Raw genomic sequence first — 18,030 nt, 5'->3', positions numbered from 1 at the left:
TGCTTAACGAGCCTGCTGTGATTCTGATGCCCCAGGAGACCCCCTGACCCTTGCACTTGAACTGGGATACCTGCTCAGCCCGCTCTTTCTCTGCTGCCCTAAACCACCAACCTCCTAGCTTTTTAATTGGGTGAAGTAATGTTACTTGCTGAAAAAGGTCATTTCCCCCTCCCGCCTGCCGGAGAGAAATGGGTGGGCTTGTGCGTGTGCGGTCTCCTCCTCCTGCCACGTGGAGGGCCACACTGAGGCCAGAACCCCGGCAATGTGGTCTTGGGCCTTGTGGTGGGGGGCAGACTGAGCCATCTGTCTGTTTCCTGCAGCTGCTCAGATGGAAGTCAAGCAACCCTTTATTCTCTCCTCCATGAAGCTTCCTCTTCTGGATACCAATAGCAAGGTAAGTCAGCGGGCAGCCCTAGCTCCGCCGTGAGCAGCTGCGGGCAGTGTGGCCGCCACTGACCCGGCGGCCACCTCTCAGCCAGGCCAGACCTCAGTGGGCGCGTGCAGGCCTGGGCACCTGCCAAGCTGTGTGTCTGGGACCCCCAGCTTCCTCCTGATGCAGTTAACCAAGTATGAAGTTAGGAAGCGGTCCCCAAAACCACCTTGGGGTTCAATCGTTCTCTAGAAGAACCCCCAAGCGCACAAGAGTCGTCATACCCACGTTATGGTTTATTACACCAAAAAGACGGAGACTAACCTCAGCCACAGAAGAGGCACAAGGGGCAGGCCCAGGAGGCTCCAAAGTCGGACCGCTGTTCTCCTCTCCCTGCGGAGCCGTGGGCAGCCTGGGCTCCCTGGCAGTGCTGTGCTGGCTGCCCCCCAGGGAAGCCCCCAGCCTTGTGTCTGGGGTCTCTGTTGGTCCTCTGTCACGGAGACCTCAGCGTCCAGCCCCTCCTGGCCCGAAGCCCCCACCCTCAACCATCACATTGTTAGGTGACTCAGCGTGGCCGAAGCCTCAGGGAAACGAGGACCCGGGGCTCAGGGGGGACATCCAAGGGCTTGGGGGCGATGCCCAGAGCCGAGGGCAGGGCTGATCCTCCCTCCTCGGGCTCAGCGGCAGCAGGGCCCCTCAGCTCTGTCCTGGGGCTGCCCCAGCCTTTGCGCCCATCCTGGCACCCTGTTCTTTGGGACCTTCTGTGAGAGTTTCAGAAGCTACTGAAATGGACCCCAAACCACCTGCATCTGTTTCAGGGCCCCCGTGCCCTGGGTCACCCCCAAGGGGCCACACCGCGTGCCGCCAACAGTGTCAGTGGCCAGACGCACTCAGCCTGAGCGGCCCTCATGCTCCCACATCGCTCACTCCCTCCAGACCTGTCAGCCCCACGGTCACTCAGGACACACGTGTAGTTGGGGGCACAGGGCAGTGATGTGCGACCTGAGATCCGGGGGCGGAGAGGCGTCACCGGGACACAGGGGAGGGTCCCCAGGGAGGGGCATCGGGCCGCTGTCTGGATGCAGTGTGGGAGCAGGAGGCCCTGGAGGAGGCACCCGCCCCGGGAAGAGGGTGCTGTTTCCGGCCACGACGGCCCAGCCATTCCTTGGAGCGCCAGACAGAGTTATCAAAGGGGCTGGACAGCAGGCTCAGAACTCTCAGGAGTGTTTGGGTGACAAGTGCAGACTTGGGGACCTTGCCCAGAAGGGCAAAACGGGGTTGGGAGATGCCCAAGGAGGCGCCGGCCCGTGTCGGGAGCCAGAGAGCAGCAGGGCTGGCGCCCGGGAGGGGAGGGGCTGGGGGAAAGAGGAGGAAGAGGCCTTCCCCTGGGGATGTGAGCGTGGCCGCAGGCTGGCCTTCGTAGCAGGGCTCTGGGGAGCAGGTGGGGGCAGGTACAGGCGCAGGCAGAGGGAAGGGTGAGATTTCCATCGCCCAGCTGGGCCGTCGTGCTGTCCGGCGCTCCTCTGAGGCCCTTGCCGCTCTCCCTCGGTCCGGGCAGGTGAAGCGGGCCGTGGTGCAGGTGATCAGTGCCATGGCCCATCACGGCTACCTGGAGCAGCCTGGAGGCGAGGCCATGATCGAGTACATCGTGCAGCAGTGCGCGCTGCCCCCCGAGGCGGAGGTAAGGGCGCCGCCTCACCCTCCTGCTCCTGGGCCCCTGATCCCCCACCTCCGTCGGGGGCATTGTCACATGGGCCAGTGATTTGTTGTCTTACTGCTGAGTAGCATTCCGTGGTGCGGACATGCCAGTCTGTCATCCACTCTCTAGAGGAAGGAGACTCCAGTTGTCTGCAGTGTGGCAGTTACGAAAAAAGCCACAGTGACCGTGTGGGTACAGGTTTCTGTGGGAGCATGCGTTTGTACACCTGGGCAAGCACGATTGGAAAGTGTGCATTTAATTTCATAAGAAATCTCCAAAGGGTTTTCTGAAGCGGCTGTGCCGTCTCATGGCCCCAGCAGCAGCGCATGAGAGGCCCTGTGGGCACTGGCAGGCTCGGGTCCGGGCTGTTTGTTTCTCAAGCTGTCCTGACAGGCTGGCATCTCACCAATGACCAATGTTTGCCATCCCCATGTCTTCCTTAAGTGTCTGTTCACAGCTTTTGCCTATTTTTGAGTTGTTTACTTTCTTATTATTGAGTACGGAGTGTTCTTTATATATTTTGGATGCAAGTCCTTTATCAGATTTATGGTTTGTAAATATTTTCTGACAAGTCTGTTGCGTCATACTTATCTTTTTATTTTCTTAACAATGTCTTTCAAAAAGCAGATGTTTTAATATTTTAGAAGTCCACTTTATCAGGTTTTTATTTATAGCTCTTGCTTTTGGTGTTCTAGCTAGTAAATCCTCTCTTAACCAAAGGTCACAAGGATGTTTTCCTGTGTTTTCTTCTAGAAGTTTTAACTTCGAGGTTTTACACGTAGATTTGTGATCCATTTTAAGTTAATTTTCTTTAATGTGAGGTGTGCTTGTTCAGGCTCATTACTTTGCACGTGGATGTGCAGTTGTCCCAGCACCATCTGCTGAAAAGACTCTTCTTTCCACGTGGATGAGTTGCCTTTGCATCTTTGTCAAAATCAAGTGACTTTGTGGACTCTCTTTTGCTCCACTGGTCTGCATCTGTCCTTTTGTCGGGACCACACTGTCTTGCCTGAAGCTTTACAGTAAATTCTGGAGCAAAGTAGCATGAGTCCTCTAACTTCAGTCTTCTTTTCTAATTCTTTCGGCTATTATAGTTCCTTCACTTATCCATATAAATTTTAGAATCATCTTGTTGATTTCTACAAAAATAAACCTATTAGAATTTTATTTATTTGTTTTTATTTTTGGCTGCGTTGGGTCTTCATTGCTGCACGCGGGCTTTCTCTAGTTGCGGCGAGTGGGAGCTACTCTTCGTTGCGGTGCACGGGCTTCTCATTGCAGTGGCTTCTCATTGCAGAGCACGGGCTCTAGGCGCGCGGGCTTCAGTAGTTGTGGCGCACGGGCTTAGGAGTTGTGGCTCACAGGCTCTAAAGCGCAGGCTCAGTAGCTGTGGCGCACGGGCTTAGTTGCTTTGCGGCATGTGGGATCTTCCCGGACCAGGGCTTGAACCCGTGTCCCCTGCATTGGCAGGCGGATTCTTAACCACTGTGCCACCAAGGAAGCCCACCTACTATAATTTTGACTGGGATTGTGTTGAATCTGTAGACTCTTCGGGAAGAATTGATGTCTTTTGATGAATTGATGTTGTCTTCCCATCTATGAAAATGGTGCATTACATTTACTTAGGTCATCTTTGATTTCTTTCGTCAGTACTTCGTAATTTTAAGCGTATAGATTCTGCACATATTTTGTTAGATCTGTAACTATGTTTTTAGTGCTATTGTAATAGTATAGTTTTGTTAATTTCAATTTCCAATTGTTCATTGCTAGTGTGTAGAAATACAGTTGATTTTTACATGTTGACCTTGTATCCTGTGGCCTTACTTTTTATAGATTCTTTGAGATCTTCTACATGGAATGCCATGTTTTCCAATAGACAGCTCAATCTTCCTTTCCAATCTGAATGCCTTTTATTTCTTTTTCTGGCCTTATTGCCTTGGTTAGAATCTCCATTACAATGCTGAGTACAAGTGATGAGCGCAGACATCCTTGCTTTGTTTCCATTCTAAGGGGAACACATTCAGTCTTTTAATATTAAAGATTCTGCTTTCAATTCTTTTGAATTTGAAATGGACATAAATGATTGCTTTTTAGGTATTGAATTCCTTGCAGTGCCAAGATAAACGACACTTGGTCATGATTTATAATGTTTTTAATATATTGCTGGATTTGATTTCCTGATTCTTTGTTGAGAGATTTTGCACCTCTTCAAGAGGGTTATTGGCCTATACTTTCCTGTAATGTCTCTCTCTGGTGATCCTTCATTTAGGTGAGTTTGGACATGTCCCCTCCTCTTCTAACTTATGGAAGAGTTTGTGAAGATTTGGTATTTTTTCCTTAAATCTTTGGTAGAATCCGTCAGTGGAACTACATAGGCCTGGAGGTTTCTTTGTTGAAAAGCTTTTAACCATGAATTGTTTCATAGACAAAGAACTCTTTAGGTTATCTGTTTTCTTGAGTAAGCTTTGATGGTTTGTCTCTGGGTAAAGGGTCCTAAGGCCACCTACATGCTTGGTGCTTCACTAGAAGGACTTGTAGGACTCAGAGGTAACTGTACTCGCAGCTAAAATCCATGTGCACGTTTCCTGTGTGCTCCTGGGAGGGGCCCCACAGAGCACACTCCCTCCTGCATCAGAGAGATGCAGCCCAGGGAAGCCCATCTGACAGCCTGAGTCAAGCTTGTTACTGGACGTAGGCATCTTCTGCCACAGCCAGCAAAATGCCAGACTCCCAGGGGAGCCCGTGTTCAGTGCTCAGGCAGCCAAAACAGTCTTACTTCTCACTTAGGGAAGTTTCAAAAGACGAGTTCCCGGATGTAAAATGTTTCAGGTGCTGTGGAAGAGAGTATGGTGGGTCTTCAAACAATTAAAAACAGAGTTACCATATGATCTGGCAATTCCACTTCTGGGTATTTACCCAAAAGAAATGAAAACGGGATCTTGAAGAGATACTTGCACACCCATGTTTGTAGCAGCGTCATTCACGATAGCCAAGAGGTAGAAGCAGCCCAAGTGTCCATCAAGGGATGACTGGGTAAACACAGTCTGCTCTACCTATATAGTAGAATGTTACTCAACCTTAAAAAGGAGGGAGATTTGGACACATGTTACAACATGTGTAAACTTTGATAACTTGCTGATTAAAGTTTTCTCTACTAGTTTTAGCATCAGTTGTTCATTTTCTAACTCCATTAATTTTCTATACTTATTTTTTTGGCCTTTTGTTGTGACAAAGAGCTTTTTGCTATTTTTATGTTCATATATAACATCTCAGTGTGGATTCATGGGTTACTCTTTCATGCATTTCTGTCATTGGTTTTGGTGGTCAAATTGTTCTGAGTTTGGCCTGTGGGAGCCCCTGTGGAGGGGGTTCCTGTGTCCTTGAGGCGAGGCACGTCTCCATCATTTTTTGAGTGAGCCTTTCCTTGTTTTCTGGCACAAGAAGATGTTCCAGGCTCACCTGACCTGTCCTTACCTCTAGCTCTGTGGACACTTTTCAGATGAGCTCTTTTTATCTTTTATTTCTGAGGGGAATTTGTCTCCTCTATCTCTTTAATTTTTTCTTGCTCTCCATTTTTCTCTCTCATTCCAGCACTTCTGTTATCTGAATGTTAGCACTTCTTTAATATCTTTCTTTTTCGTTTCCTTGAAGTCTTCAATCTGTTCTTCCAAGTCAGTAATTTCTTTCTTAACAGCAACCATTTCACTATTAATTTCTTGAATCAAATTCTGTATTTAACTGTTATACTCTTTCACATGTTTTTCTTGTTCTTGGTTCATATTAATATTTTCCCACCTATAGTATGTTTTTCAGGTTAAGTTTATGTTCTTGGTCTATGTGTCCTAATAGTTCTACTTTTGTTGGGCTTTGTATGTGTCCTCAGTGTTTACTATTGGATAGTTTGCAGTTTCTGTGTGGATTCTTTATTAACCCAAAGTTTCTTTTAGGATGTTTAAAGTTTTCTAGGTGATTTGCTTTTCATGGCTACTGTGGGTTTGTAATTTTATTGCGTTCTCTACATTGAGTCTGGCCAGGTTTATTTTTGCTTCTAAGAGTTTGTTGAGATCTTCTTTTTAGCCTAATAGGTGGTCAGACTTTAAAAGTTGTTTGTGTGTATTTGGTATTAAGACTTATCTGTATTTTTAGAGCATGCTTTAAAAATTGCTGTTTAGGCCCTATTAAATACCTCTATTTTTTCTACTCCATCTTTGATTTCTCAGGGAGAGGTGTTAAATGTCTCCTACAGTCATTGCAGTTTTCCCAATTTCTCTTGGTTTTCAGTGTTTGCTTTTTGGTATTTCAAAGCATGAGTTGAAGACTCAGAGTGTTTGGAGAGCAGAGTCCTTTCCCTCATGGAAGGTTCCCAGGGAGCTGGGCCCTGGAGCACTGTCTCCTCAGGTCTGAGAGAAGCCACTGGCCCATCGGGTTCCAGAGCTTGTCTCTGTTCTTTGTAGAAAATGCCGTTTTCTCGCCGATGATCAGGTCCACAAAGGGCCTCCGGTTTCTGGGGACATCGACATTGCCCATCAGGACAGAGTCACGGTTCCCTCTGTTCTGGTGGCTGAACCAAGCCTGCTGAGCCGGCTTCCTTGGGCGATTTTAGTGCAGAGTGAGCTTCCTGCCTGTGACGGGTGACATGGGCGTCCCCTCAGTGAGGGCTGGGCAGGGTCTGTCCTGCTTCGCTCAGGCCGTCTCCTCAGGGCCGGAGCCCACGACGGTGTGACCTGGAGAGCAGAGAGCACACACTCTGCCCTCCCCTCCGGCAGCCTCAGAAGCTGGGCGCCGACAGCGAGGCCCCGGAGGCAGACAGCGTGCGGGCCATCAGTGTCAGCACCCTCTACCTGGTCAGCACCACCGTGGACAGGATGGGCGACGTGAGTGCCGCCCACCCCCTGGGACCCACCGCGCCCCTCCTGAGCCCTCGGCCCGGGGGTCTGCTGCCCGCACACCCGGGAGCGGGTGCAGGGAGGCTGCGTGTGCCTGCAGACTCCTGTGCTGCTGCCCCCAGGTCCTCTGGCCATACCTGCTCGAGTTCCTCATCCCCGTGCGCTTCACCGGGGCGCTGACCCCGCTCTGCAGGAGCCTCGTGCACCTGGCCCAGAAGAGGCAGGAGGCGGGGGCCCACGCCCTCCTCATTCACTACAACGGCAACGGTGCGCCCCCGGCCCTGGCCCGGACCCCCAGCCCACCTTGACCCCAGGGCGCGGGCGGCCCTGAGTGTTGCACGTCTGTCTCCCCCGCAGCGACCCTTCCATCTCCCTACGCCATGACCACCAGGCTCCTGGTAAGCAGTGCACTGGGGGGCTTGCTTTCCCAGAAGCACCACCTCCCCAGGCAGGTGGCCGCTGGGCAGCCGCGCACGCTGGGGATGTCGGGGAGGAGTGGGCCCTCTCCTTTGTCCCCGTCCTCACCCTGTCACTGCTGTGAGAAGGACACCGTCTCGCAGTGGGGACTGTCAGGTGCTCCAGGCGGGGTTTTGGGGAGCTGCGTCTCTGGGGGCTTCTTGCCCCACCTGGGTGGCCGTGCTCGGCCTCGTGTGGGGCGTTGGGGCGCTGTGGCCCTGGGCGCCGGTGGAGAACCCGCTTCTGGCTCCTCCAGGCCGTGTCTTCCAGCCCCTACCTGGGGGACGGTCGCGGGGCGGCCTCGCTGCGCCTCCTGAGCGCCCTTCACCGGGACATCCATCCAATGCTGGGTCAGCGGTGGGCGACCGCCATCCCCCTGCTGCTGGAGCACCTGGACGGTGAGGCCCAGAGGTGGGCGGCGCTGGTCCTCCTCTGATGTCGTGTTTTCAGCCAGTCGGCACCAAGCCCGGGCAGTGGGGACCAGGGTTTTGAAAGTTGGAAGAAATGGCCTCTGCTGTGGTTCAGGAAAGGGCCTGGACAGCAGGGCTGACAAGATGCTCCCTGCTGGTTGTCACCTGGGGGCACACTGGACGTGGACGCAGCCCTTTCTTCCGCTGTGCTAGAGTTGACGGGGCCAGGCGGGGGGCGGTGCGGGGGGCGGTGCTCTGAGCACTGCACTCCTGCCTGTGGGCTGAGCGGATGACTGGTCGTTTCAGGATATACGGAGGAAACCCTGTCACGGAAGGAATGGGAGGAGAAGCTGCTGACGGTGAGAGAAGGGAGAGGAGGCGAGAGCGTAGCCTGTCTTGGACCCAGGGGCCTTTTCTGGCCCGGGTGGGGAGAGCTTGGGGCAGCAGATGCTAGGGGAACTGCACCTCCCCAGGGTTGCGATGTTTGCCTTGACCTAGCGGTGTGGCTGGGCGAGGGGCAGAGGGATAGGTGGGTGTCTCTGGGGGTGAGCACTGCCTACTGACCTCACAGATTGTCACCCTGCTGTGACAGAGTCACATTACAGGGGCTTTGAGCTGCTCTGGCCACTGGAGCCTTCTCTCCTCTCCCCTGCTTGGCTCAGAGCTGTCTGTGCCCCCTTGTGGTACGTGCCTGACCACCCAGAATTTGTTTTGTCTGGGCTCGAAAGTGATCTACAGCTATTCAGAGCCATGGCACAGGACCCTGAGGTCCCTGCCTGTGACACCCCCAGGCATTGGGTCCCTCCCCAGCCAGCCCAGTGAAAGGCCGAGCTCCGGCCCCTCATTGGTAGAGCTCCTGCCCGCAGTTCCTTCGAGACACTCTGGCTGTTGTGTCTGACAACACATGGATTTGCCAGCTGAGCCTGGAGATGTGCAAGCAGCTACCCAACTACAACGGGACGCCCCTGGAGAAGGTGCAGGGCGAGGGGGGAACGCCCCGGGAGGAGGTGCAGGGGGAGGGGGACCCCCTGCTAGGAGGAGGTGTGGGAGGACAACCTGCCGGGGTGTTGTGGGCATGGTCCTCAGTTCCTTTTCCTTGGTTCCGTGTCACTTGCTCCCTGAGCCTGTCTCTGGTGGCCCCTGCGGTCCTGGCAGAGGCTGGGCGAGAAGGCCTGCGAGCCCCCTCGTAGTGGCTGACGGCGGGGCGGTGCAGCGGCTCCGCACCCCCTCCTGCTCCTCACACGCCGCCCAGGACTCCTCTGGTCCTTGCGGTGGTCAGTATCGTGGGCTCCCGCGTCCGCTGGCAGCGCGGGCACCGCCAGGGGCAGCGCTTTGGTAGTGCTGGGCGTCCCTCTACTCGGGAGCCAGGCACAACCCTGTTCTCTGACTTCGTTGCAGAACTTCCTGTATAAATGCATAGGAACTACCCTGGGTGCTGCTTCAAGTAAGGAGGTGGTGAGAAAACATCTGCAGGAGCTGCTGGAAACCGCCAGATACCAGGAGGAGAGCGAGCGTGAGGTGGCCGCCCCTTCCCCACGGGAGGCCCGGATGCCCGCAGGCTTGCTGGCAGTGGTCACTCTCTGTCCTCTCAGACGTGCAGCCAGCGTGTGTACCTGTGTGTATGTGTGTGTGGTGTGCACAGACGCACTGGATGGTGTGCACATGCATGTGTACTCCTCTCCGTCCCCGACCTTGCCCAGGTGTGAGTGCACCTGTGTACCTCCCCAGGGCCTTGCCTGTTGCTTGGGGATCTGTGCCAGCTCCCACCTGGATGACACCCTGGCCCAGCTGGAGGACTTTGTAAAGTCAGATGTGTTCAGAAAATCTGCCGGCATTTTCAACATTTTTAAGGTACAAAGGTCAGGCTGACAGCTGAAGGGGAGGTCTGGGGTGGGCCTGGCCTGTGATTTTGTCTTAGCCGTGGTACCCTGCATTTTGAGGTTCTGTGGGGTGGAGGGTTGGTCCTGGCGCCTCCTGGGCTTTGGTGCCTCGCACGTTGGGGGTGGGTCAGGGAGCTGGCATCCGGTCGTGGGCGGGGCTGGCGGATGAGGGCTCCCTCCCAGCTGGTGACTGGGGCAGTGAGAGGGGCTCTGGGCAGCAGGGATGGGGGCGGCCACCTTCCTCTCCCACCGCCTATCTGTGCGTCCTCTGCCCCCTGGTGGCCAGTGGAGGCTGCGTGCTCGCTGAAGCCCCACTGGGGGCTGGACCCCCGCTGTAGGCCTCCACCCCAGCCCTGCCCCTAGGTTTTCAGTCTCCGTGCCTGGGTCAGCCGGTGACAGAATCTCAGGGCTGTGTAGTGTGAACAGGCCCTGAGGACGGAGGGGGGCTCCTGGGCAGCCACCAAGCGAAGGCAGGGACCCCACCTCTGGCCCTTCCATTGCTCTCAGCCCCCCAGCTCTTCCTCCTGCTTGCCCCTCCCACCTTGGTCCCCTACTGCGTCCTTTCCCCTCTACCCCTTGGTCCCCAGCAGGCCCGAGCCTGCCCAGTCCTGTCCCGTCCTGCTGTTCCCGACCTTGGGGTTCTCTTCCTCCCGACCAGCTGTGCCCTTCTTCCCACGCACGTGGGGTCGGAGTGCTTGGCTGCTGGCGGGGGTGGGGGGGTGATTGTGTCACAGAGCCCTGCTGAAGCCTCCGGCCTCTCAGGATCGGAGTGAGAACGAGGTGGAGAAAGTGAAGAGCACGCTGATCCTGTGCTACGGGCACGTGGCAGCGCGGGCCCCCCGCGAGCTGCTGCTGGCCAGGGTGGAGTCGGACATCTTCCGGAACATGTCCCAGTGCTTCAGCACCAAGGTGGGTGCCCGGCCGTGTCGTGGGGAGGGAGAGAGGGAGGGGTGCCGCCACTGGGGCCTCACGCGCTAACTCATGTCACCTCTGTCGTTCAGGTTCTGGGGATAAAGGTAGAGACCAAGGTACAGTGTGCAGGAGTGGAGCGGGAGCTCTGCTTTCCTCTCGCCTTCGGGCGGGGCCGTGAGCTTCCGGGGCGGCAGCCAGGGGTGCTCACTGGGGCTTCCTGGTCCCAGTCCAAGGGCAGAGCATTCGGGACACCCCTCCGGGGCCTGTCCCCACCACCTCGGAGCAGAACGGGGGCCCAGGAGCTCCTTCTCTGGCCCAGGCCCCGGACGGCGGGTGGGAAGGAGGGGGAGGTGAGGGCTCGCAGGCTGGGCGCGGGGCCTCGGCTGCAGCCCCTCTCCTGGCTCTGCTCCCTGACGCTCACGGCTGCCCTCTTGGCCAGCGCCGGGGAGGGGTGAGTTCTGCAGCCAGTGACAGTGGCCTCTGGCCTCACTAACGTGTTTCCCTCTGGACTCTGCGGCACTAACCTGGCAGCCCCCTCTGGAGCGGCTGGGCCTCCCCTGAAGGAGCAGCCCCTCCGCCCCGGCTCCCCTGCAGCCAGCTGGGCGGCGGGGCTGTGCTGAGAGGGGTCGCTCTGACTGAGTGGGGGGCAGCCCCCTGCTGCCGGGGCTCTTCTTGGGCAGCAGGTTCCCCTCCACCTTGGGAGCACCTCCAGCCACCCCACTGGTGGATGGAGCGGGCGTCTGCCTACGGCGTCTGCCCGGGGCCGTGACCCGGGGCCCCCCAGGCCCAGGCCGGGCAGAGAGCCGAGGGCCCCGGGTTCCCTCACAGACCCCCCGTGGCCCACGTGGAGGGCTGGCCAAGAGCCCCAGAGTGGAGGGGGGCGTTTCTGGCTTTGGCGGGAAGAGCGGGCCGGTGGTCTGGTCTCGCTGCTGTGGGCAGCCCCCGTCCTGGCTCAGCCCCACGGGCCTAGAGGGAGCGGCTGCCGCCTCGGGCCTTGGTGCCTTCCCGCAGCCCCGCGTCCCCGCAGGACCCGGCCCTGAGGCTGTGCCTCGCGCGGAGCGTGTGCATGGCCAGCCAGGCCATCTGCAGCAGCTCCCGCGGCAGCTCGTTCCAGCTGTTGAGGAAGCCGGAGCTGGTGGCTCAGATGATGGTGAGTGCCGGCGGGGCCTGGGCAGGGGCCTGCGTGCTCGAGCGGGCTGAGGGGCGGCGGCTGAGCGGGCGGCTGGCTGGGAGGCAAGCCGGTGCTGTGGCCAAGGGCCATCCGGCGGCTGCTCCCGCAGGAGTTCATCAAGGCCGAGCCCCCGGACTCCCTGAGGACGCCCATTCGGAAAAAGGCCATGCTCGCCTGCACTTACCTGGTGTATCCTTTCCTCCGGCGGCTGGGGGGCCTGGCCGGGGGGCCCCTCTGTGTGAGCGCTGGGCCCTTAACTCGAGGCTCAGCTCCCTGGAGCCGGCGCTGGAGGGGCAGGCGCAGGCGGACCTGATCCACAGCTGCCTGCATGGCGTTATGGCCGTGCTGCCTGAGCCCGAGGGGGTGGACGGCCACCAGGAGGTAAAAGCATGGCCCCGGCTGCGGGTGCCCGTGCGCGGGTGGCAGGGTCACTGCGGGACCGGCCGCTTCTCTCGTTCCAGCCCCTGTACCTGGACACCGTGCAGGCCCTCAAGGACTTACTGACAAGCCTCCTTCAGCGAAACATGACCCCCCAGGGCCTGCAGGTCATGGTGGAGGTGTGCGGTGGGTGTGCGCTTCCCCGGGGCAGGGACGCCGTGGGGACAGTGTGCTGCACTATGCAAGGGGGGGGGAGGCGGTCTGTGAGCGGCGGGGGGACCCTCTCCTGCCTGGGCAGGTATGCAGATGGGTGCGGTCCCCGACCCAGATGGGGGCCCCGAGCTGGTTCTCCCCTGCCCTCCATCACATGGTGCCGGGATGGAGAGACCCTGAGGTGCCCCAGACATGCACTCCTGACCTTCTGGGGCCATCGCAATGGCAGACTGGCCTGCGGTGGCCTGCGGCATGGCTTCCTGCCCTTGCAGCACCGCAGTGGGCTGGGGCAGGACCGACCCACTCCTAGGAACACCCTGTCCCTCTGTATGCCTGACTTGCTCTGGGTGGCCGTGGCCGTGAGCCAGGCCAGCAGGACGGAGTGACGGGGCAGGGTGCACTGCACAGGGGGCTTGCTCTGACCTGGCACACTGGCCCCCACACCCAGAAGGGTGGCTGTAGGCAGGGCACCTATATGAAGCCCCCCTCTTCCCCAGCACCTGAGCCCATGGATCAAGTCCCCGAGGGGCCACGAGCGGGTGCGGGCGCTTGGCCTGAGCGCCTGCCTGCTGCAGTACTTCCTGAAGCACCTGCACATCAGCGTGAGTACCCAGGTGGCGACCCGCATGGCCACTCCCTTGCCCTGTCCCCATGCCTGGCCCCTCGGCTTGGGCACCACTGCCTGGGGCCCTTGCGTCTCTGAGTGCCAGCACGCTCTCTGCCCTTCGCCCAGCTGCTGCCTGGGCTCATCCCGCATCCCAGTGAGTGCCACCGTCCTCTTTCTGGGCCGTGGACGGAGGACCATGAGGGCCAGGAATTGTCCTCAGGGCTGGCCTTTGTGTCGATCTGATGGGCACCCTCGTCCTTGGGAGCGGGAGCATGGGCCGGGACTAACGCATGATGTGCTCCCCAGAGGAGGGAAAGGGTGACGGGGACCTGGGTGTGAAAGGAGAAAAGGAGGGCGTTCGCGGCAGAAGCAGCAGTTTGGGCAAAGGCAGGGGGACCTGAACCCACGAAATGCTGCGGAAAAGGCAAGTATTATTCGGTGGTTGGAGTGGGTGGGAAGGAGCTTGGTCCAAGAACCGTGCGGTTATTATGCGTTTTAATATTTGCTAAGAGTAAGCAGCTCCTTTTCACGTTTTCAGAATTTCACAGTTCTTTCAAGGCCATTAATCAGGTGGTTTTAGGGTAGATTGGACACAGTCCTCAAATGCTCCCAGCACGGCTTTATGGGGGCATGCACCCCACATTTTCGTGTGTTGAGCAGTAACATCTTTTAATAATGGGCCTTTCCATCCAGGTCCCTCTGGGTCCCTCAGAAGCAGGTTCTGGGTCACAGGTTCTGTTGCTGTTGTCAGCGTGACTTTTTCTCCCACTGTATTTAATAATTTGCTTATTGCTGGTAGGCAGGAAAACTATGGATTATTGGGTATTTAGGAACTGGGTAGTTTATAAGATTCCGTTGTTACTTCTAATGAATTTTTGATTAATTCTCTGTGCTCTTCAGATACAGTCATCATAGTTTACAAATGCCGCGAGTTTGGCCTTTCTCCCCCGATATTGATGCATGTTAGTTCGTGCTGCCGTTAGCAGGAAGGTGAAAGCTGGCGGCAGCCCCAAGCCTTTACGGTCTCACTCTTAAGCACGATGTTTGATTTGGTTGGCAGTATTTATTTTTCGTCGTGTTCCAGAAGCATCTGTCTGTTTGCTCGCTTAGACGGCTTTTCCCACCCAGGTTCTCCTGTGGCCTGTTTTTCATGTAACCCTGGTCCAACCAGAGTTCACATTTGTTTGTGATGAGACAGAGCTCTGCCCTCACTAAGAGGAACAGCAGCTGGCGGTCCTCTGTCCGACCTTCCCGCCTTCCGGAAGTCCCCTCTGGTGACTCCCAGCAGCCTGGGAGCCCTACACGTCCTTGAGGAGCCTGTGCAGGACAGGGGCGGGGCGGGGTGCTTCCCTGGGGAGGCCTCTCGTGTGGGGGGCTGACAGCCCGCTGGTGGAGCCACAAAGGCCGAGGGCTGTGTGACGGCGGGGGCGGTAGTTGACGTCCCCGTGTCCAGGGCGTAGGAAGCAAGGCCCTTTGCTAAGAGCAGGGTCGGGAAGGCTTAGTATTTGAGGAGAGCAGAAAAGGCTCTGAAAGATGGGACCAGGACCCAATTAGGAGGAGAGGGGTCTCATGCAGCAGCCCCCTTACCTGATAGGGGGTTTGCCTTCTGGGGCAGGGACTTCCCATGTGTCTGCTGAGGCAGCAGAGCCTGACCGTCCCTCTGCCTGCACACACCTACTCGCCCAGCCCTCCTCCCCTCTTGGGGACCCGCACTTGGAGGGTGAGGGTCGCCATGCAGGAGGAGGAGCTTGACAAGGGGCCATGCTGGCCAAAGGGATGGACAGGGGCTGCCCTTCTAGTCACACCCCTGCCCATATCTGGGTGCAGGTGGCACCTGCCCACCGCAGCATCTCCTGAGCTCCAGCCCCCATCTCTGGCCATCTGCCCCCCGTGCCCCTACAGCACCCGCACATCTGCCTCTCCAGGCCCTGGTGCCCTTCCACAACCTGGGCCTCCTGCTCGGCCTCTTCTCCCCACGGTGCGCGGACCTACGGCCTGCCACCCGCCAGGAGGCTGTGAGCTGTGTCTACTCCCTGCTCTACCTCCAGCTGGGCTACGAGGGTGAGCCCCTGGCTGGGCAGAGGGGCAGGGGGTGTGGTGAGGGAGCAGAGTCGGGGCCTCCGGAGGCCGGGGAGGCCTCCCCCCAGCCCTGCGCTCCCTCCCGCCTCTGCAGGCTTCTCCCGCGATTACCGGGACGATGCGGTTGAGCAGCTCCTCACCCTCAGAGACGGCCTGGGGCACCCTGAGCCCTCCATCCTCTTCCACACCTGCCACAGCGTAGCCCAGGTACCTGCCAGGGCCTCTGTGAGGGAAGGAGGGGCCGCACCGTCAGGGCCCAGAGGGCCTCTGCAGCACCTCCTCTCACGCATGGGCTCCACGGGGGCTGGGCCGGGCTGGGCACGGGACGGGTCTCACTCAGAGAGTTCGGTGTCAGCACCGCCTCCCGCCCCCTCCTGTGCTTGCTGGGTTCCCCCCTCCCTCCGAGGCCCAGTGGGGAGGGTGTGGGCGGGAGCTCAGCTCCTGGCTCCAAAGGGTTGAGAAAGCTGCCCCTAGCCCACCCCGTGAGCCCCCAAGCCAGGGCGGTGCTGTTGTTCCATTTGGTGACTGGAAATGGCCCTCAGGGGTCAGGAGGCTTTCTCTCCTGCCGAAGAAGGAAGGGAAGGGGGTCAACAGGGCCCTTTGTTGGGGGTGGGGGTTGGGGGGTGGCGGGCTCAGACACTGGGAAGCAAAGACCCCGCCCTGGGCGAGTCCAGGCAGAGCGGAACTTTATGTTTGGGATCAGACTGCTTGGATATTCAAGCACTTTTATTTCTTCTTTGTACGAAGTTTACCTGCTTTAACTTCTGGTTGCTCTTTCATGTGGAGGGAAGGACAGGGGCTGCAGGGGGAGCTGAGGGTCCATAGAGTCTTGGTGGCCAGGCTGTCCAGGGTAGAACATGCCACCATCTGCCCTTGACTCTCTGTATTCTAGAGAGTTCTAGAGAGGCTGCACCACCAGGGCCACTCCCAGCCCACCCCACTGGGCAGGAGGAACCTCAGGGAGGGCACACTGACCAGGGCCCTGCAGCTGCCCAGGAACCCCCCTTCCAGGGGCCTGGGCCTGGAGGCCCTGGAGGCTGCCTCCTGGACCCGGCCAGGCTTCAGTCTGGGGATGGGGGCTCCTGTGCATGGGCCACCCCACCCTTGCACCGGCAGGAGCTCCCGAAGTCTTACAGGGCTTGCAAGAGGGTGGGAAAGGCTGGAGGAGGGATTTGAGAGGCGGAAATGTTGTCAGCCCTTCCCCGGAAACTCGAGCCCCTGGGATGTTACGCCTGGAAGGTGTGCTGACCCTGTGCTCTCAGTCTTCCTGACGTAACTGTCCTCCTAGATTATTGGCAAGCGCCTCCCGCCAGATCAACTCATCAGCCTCTTGCTCACCCTGTTTGAGGGCCTGGGAGACCCCGACAAGAACTGCTCCCGAGCCGCTACAGTGATAATCAACTGCCTGCTGAAGGAGCGGGCCAACGTGCTCCTGGAGAAGGTGGGGCCGGGCGAGGCCGGGGCGGGGATTGGCAGGGGCCGGGCATGGGCGTGGCCAGGGCTGGGGCGGGGCTCGCCAGGGGCCGGGTGTGGGCGTGGTCTTGTCTGGGACAGGCCAAGAGTGTGGGTGGGCGGGGCTGGGTAACTTGGGGCACCCCACCCCACTCCCTCACCCCCAACCCCTGCTCTGTTGAGGTTTGGCCCTCAGTGCTCTGCTCCTTTTCCCTGTGGGCCTGATTTGGACAAATCTTTCTCTTCTCTTTGAAGACAGAATTAAGTGAAAGTAACTGCTGAGAACTTAAGGGTAGAAAGGCAATTGAGAGGGAAATGCCAGTGCCAGGGGCTATCACTTGGCACCGAGCCAGCACTGGCTGAGCTCCCTGCTCACATTGCTGGTGAAGACGCAGGTCCAGAGGGTCCCCAGGTGCCTGCACAGAGGGTTCCGCGGCGGGTCTGGCCCAGAGCAGAGGTGCCCGGGACACTCGGGTGCTGCCTTGCCCATCGCCTCTGAGTCCTTCTGGCCGTGAGCGCACGTGGCTGTCCACGTAGTTCCCAGACATGCATCGGCAACCACCATGACAGACGTGCCCAGGTCCTCGTAGGTGTAGGTCTGAGGCAGGCTCCAAGGGTCAGGGGGTTTCTAGAATGCGTGTCCGTGAATCCTGGAGAGCCGATGGCCTGGCAGGTAGGGTCCCATGTGCCTAGAGGGAGAGTTAAGCTCCCCATTAAAGTGAAGCATAGCAGTAGAAAAGGGGGTTTGTCCTAAGCGCACGGCCTTGGGGGCTCGCGCAGGCAGGAGCAGAGGGCCTTCCGACTCGAGTCCCTTATACCCCGCAGACGCCCTGCAGCACAGAGCGCGCCTCGGCACGCACCTTACGTAGAGCGGCCGCGTGTCTGCCCCGCATGGCGGCAGCCTGTGAGCCGGCGCGTCTCCCGGCCTGGCCCGAGCACTGCTCCTTCCCGCTGCGAGGGCCACGTCACTCACCCACCCACCTCCGTGAGCGCTGGGGCAGCTCCCAGTCTGAGCAGCGAGAGTGCTGCCAGAGTGCGGGTCCTTCGGACCTGAGGGTACATTTTGGTTGGAGACACACCCAGGAGAGCGACTGGGGCCTGCAGGAGAGGCCCCCGTGCAGCTGTCCCAGGGCTGTCAGATGGCGCTCCAGGCCGTTCAGCTCCCACCAGCACCGCCTGCAGCTCCCGCATGCCACGCCCCTGCCAACGCCGTTTCTGTCCTTTCCAGTGGGTGTGTAACGGCTTCATGGTCGAGTTTTGTTTGCGTTTCTCTGGTGGCTTATGAAGTGGAACACTTTTGCACATTTCCTGGCTATTCAGACGTCCTCTTCTGTGAGGACCCCAGTCTTACCCATTTTTCTTCTGGGTTGTCTGTGCTTTTCTTATTGATTTGCAGAAGTACTTTGTATATTCTGGATACAGGTCCTGTATTGGATGGATATATCACAAATATCATCCCAGGGAGGGTGGGAGGAGCAGGAGTTGCCGGCGGAGGGGCCGCATGCCAAGGCAGCAGT

General features: G+C 58.2%; 1 protein-coding gene across 17 annotated transcripts in view; it reads left to right on the top strand.

Annotated features, from left to right (window-relative positions):
• Positions 1 to 18,030, top strand: part of MROH1 (maestro heat like repeat family member 1) — a 66,674-nt gene that overhangs the window by 34,508 nt on the left and 14,136 nt on the right. For 13 of the 17 annotated variants that reach the window (XR_009005775.1, XM_057531821.1, XM_057531823.1 and 10 more), the window contains 20 exons: positions 321 to 394; positions 1,929 to 2,051; positions 6,836 to 6,943; positions 7,078 to 7,222; positions 7,313 to 7,353; positions 7,668 to 7,809; positions 8,128 to 8,180; positions 8,688 to 8,795; positions 9,220 to 9,339; positions 9,550 to 9,672; positions 10,464 to 10,610; positions 10,703 to 10,729; positions 11,641 to 11,763; positions 11,894 to 11,973; positions 12,054 to 12,165; positions 12,246 to 12,341; positions 12,873 to 12,977; positions 14,908 to 15,043; positions 15,156 to 15,268; positions 16,350 to 16,502. Coding sequence is in view for 16 of the 17 variants with exons in the window: in XM_057531821.1 (XP_057387804.1) it covers positions 321 to 394; positions 1,929 to 2,051; positions 6,836 to 6,943; positions 7,078 to 7,222; positions 7,313 to 7,353; positions 7,668 to 7,809; positions 8,128 to 8,180; positions 8,688 to 8,795; positions 9,220 to 9,339; positions 9,550 to 9,672; positions 10,464 to 10,610; positions 10,703 to 10,729; positions 11,641 to 11,763; positions 11,894 to 11,973; positions 12,054 to 12,165; positions 12,246 to 12,341; positions 12,873 to 12,977; positions 14,908 to 15,043; positions 15,156 to 15,268; positions 16,350 to 16,502 (2,129 nt within the window). In the remaining variant the exon portion in view is untranslated. Of the gene's footprint in view, positions 1 to 320; positions 395 to 1,928; positions 2,052 to 6,835; positions 6,944 to 7,077; positions 7,223 to 7,312; positions 7,354 to 7,667; positions 7,810 to 8,127; positions 8,181 to 8,612; positions 8,796 to 9,219; positions 9,340 to 9,549; positions 9,673 to 10,463; positions 10,611 to 10,702; positions 10,730 to 11,640; positions 11,764 to 11,893; positions 11,974 to 12,053; positions 12,166 to 12,245; positions 12,342 to 12,872; positions 12,978 to 14,884; positions 15,044 to 15,155; positions 15,269 to 16,349; positions 16,503 to 18,030 lie in introns of those variants that run through there. The other 4 variants (XM_057531824.1, XM_057531826.1, XM_057531831.1 and 1 more) reach the window with 3 other exon arrangements.

The sequence above is a fragment of the Balaenoptera acutorostrata genome, chromosome 17 (assembly GCF_949987535.1).
Source record: "Balaenoptera acutorostrata chromosome 17, mBalAcu1.1, whole genome shotgun sequence".
Taxonomy (NCBI): Eukaryota; Metazoa; Chordata; class Mammalia; order Artiodactyla; family Balaenopteridae; genus Balaenoptera; species Balaenoptera acutorostrata.
Note: the sequence above shows the minus strand (reverse complement) of the source record. Positions and strands in the feature narration are given on the sequence as shown.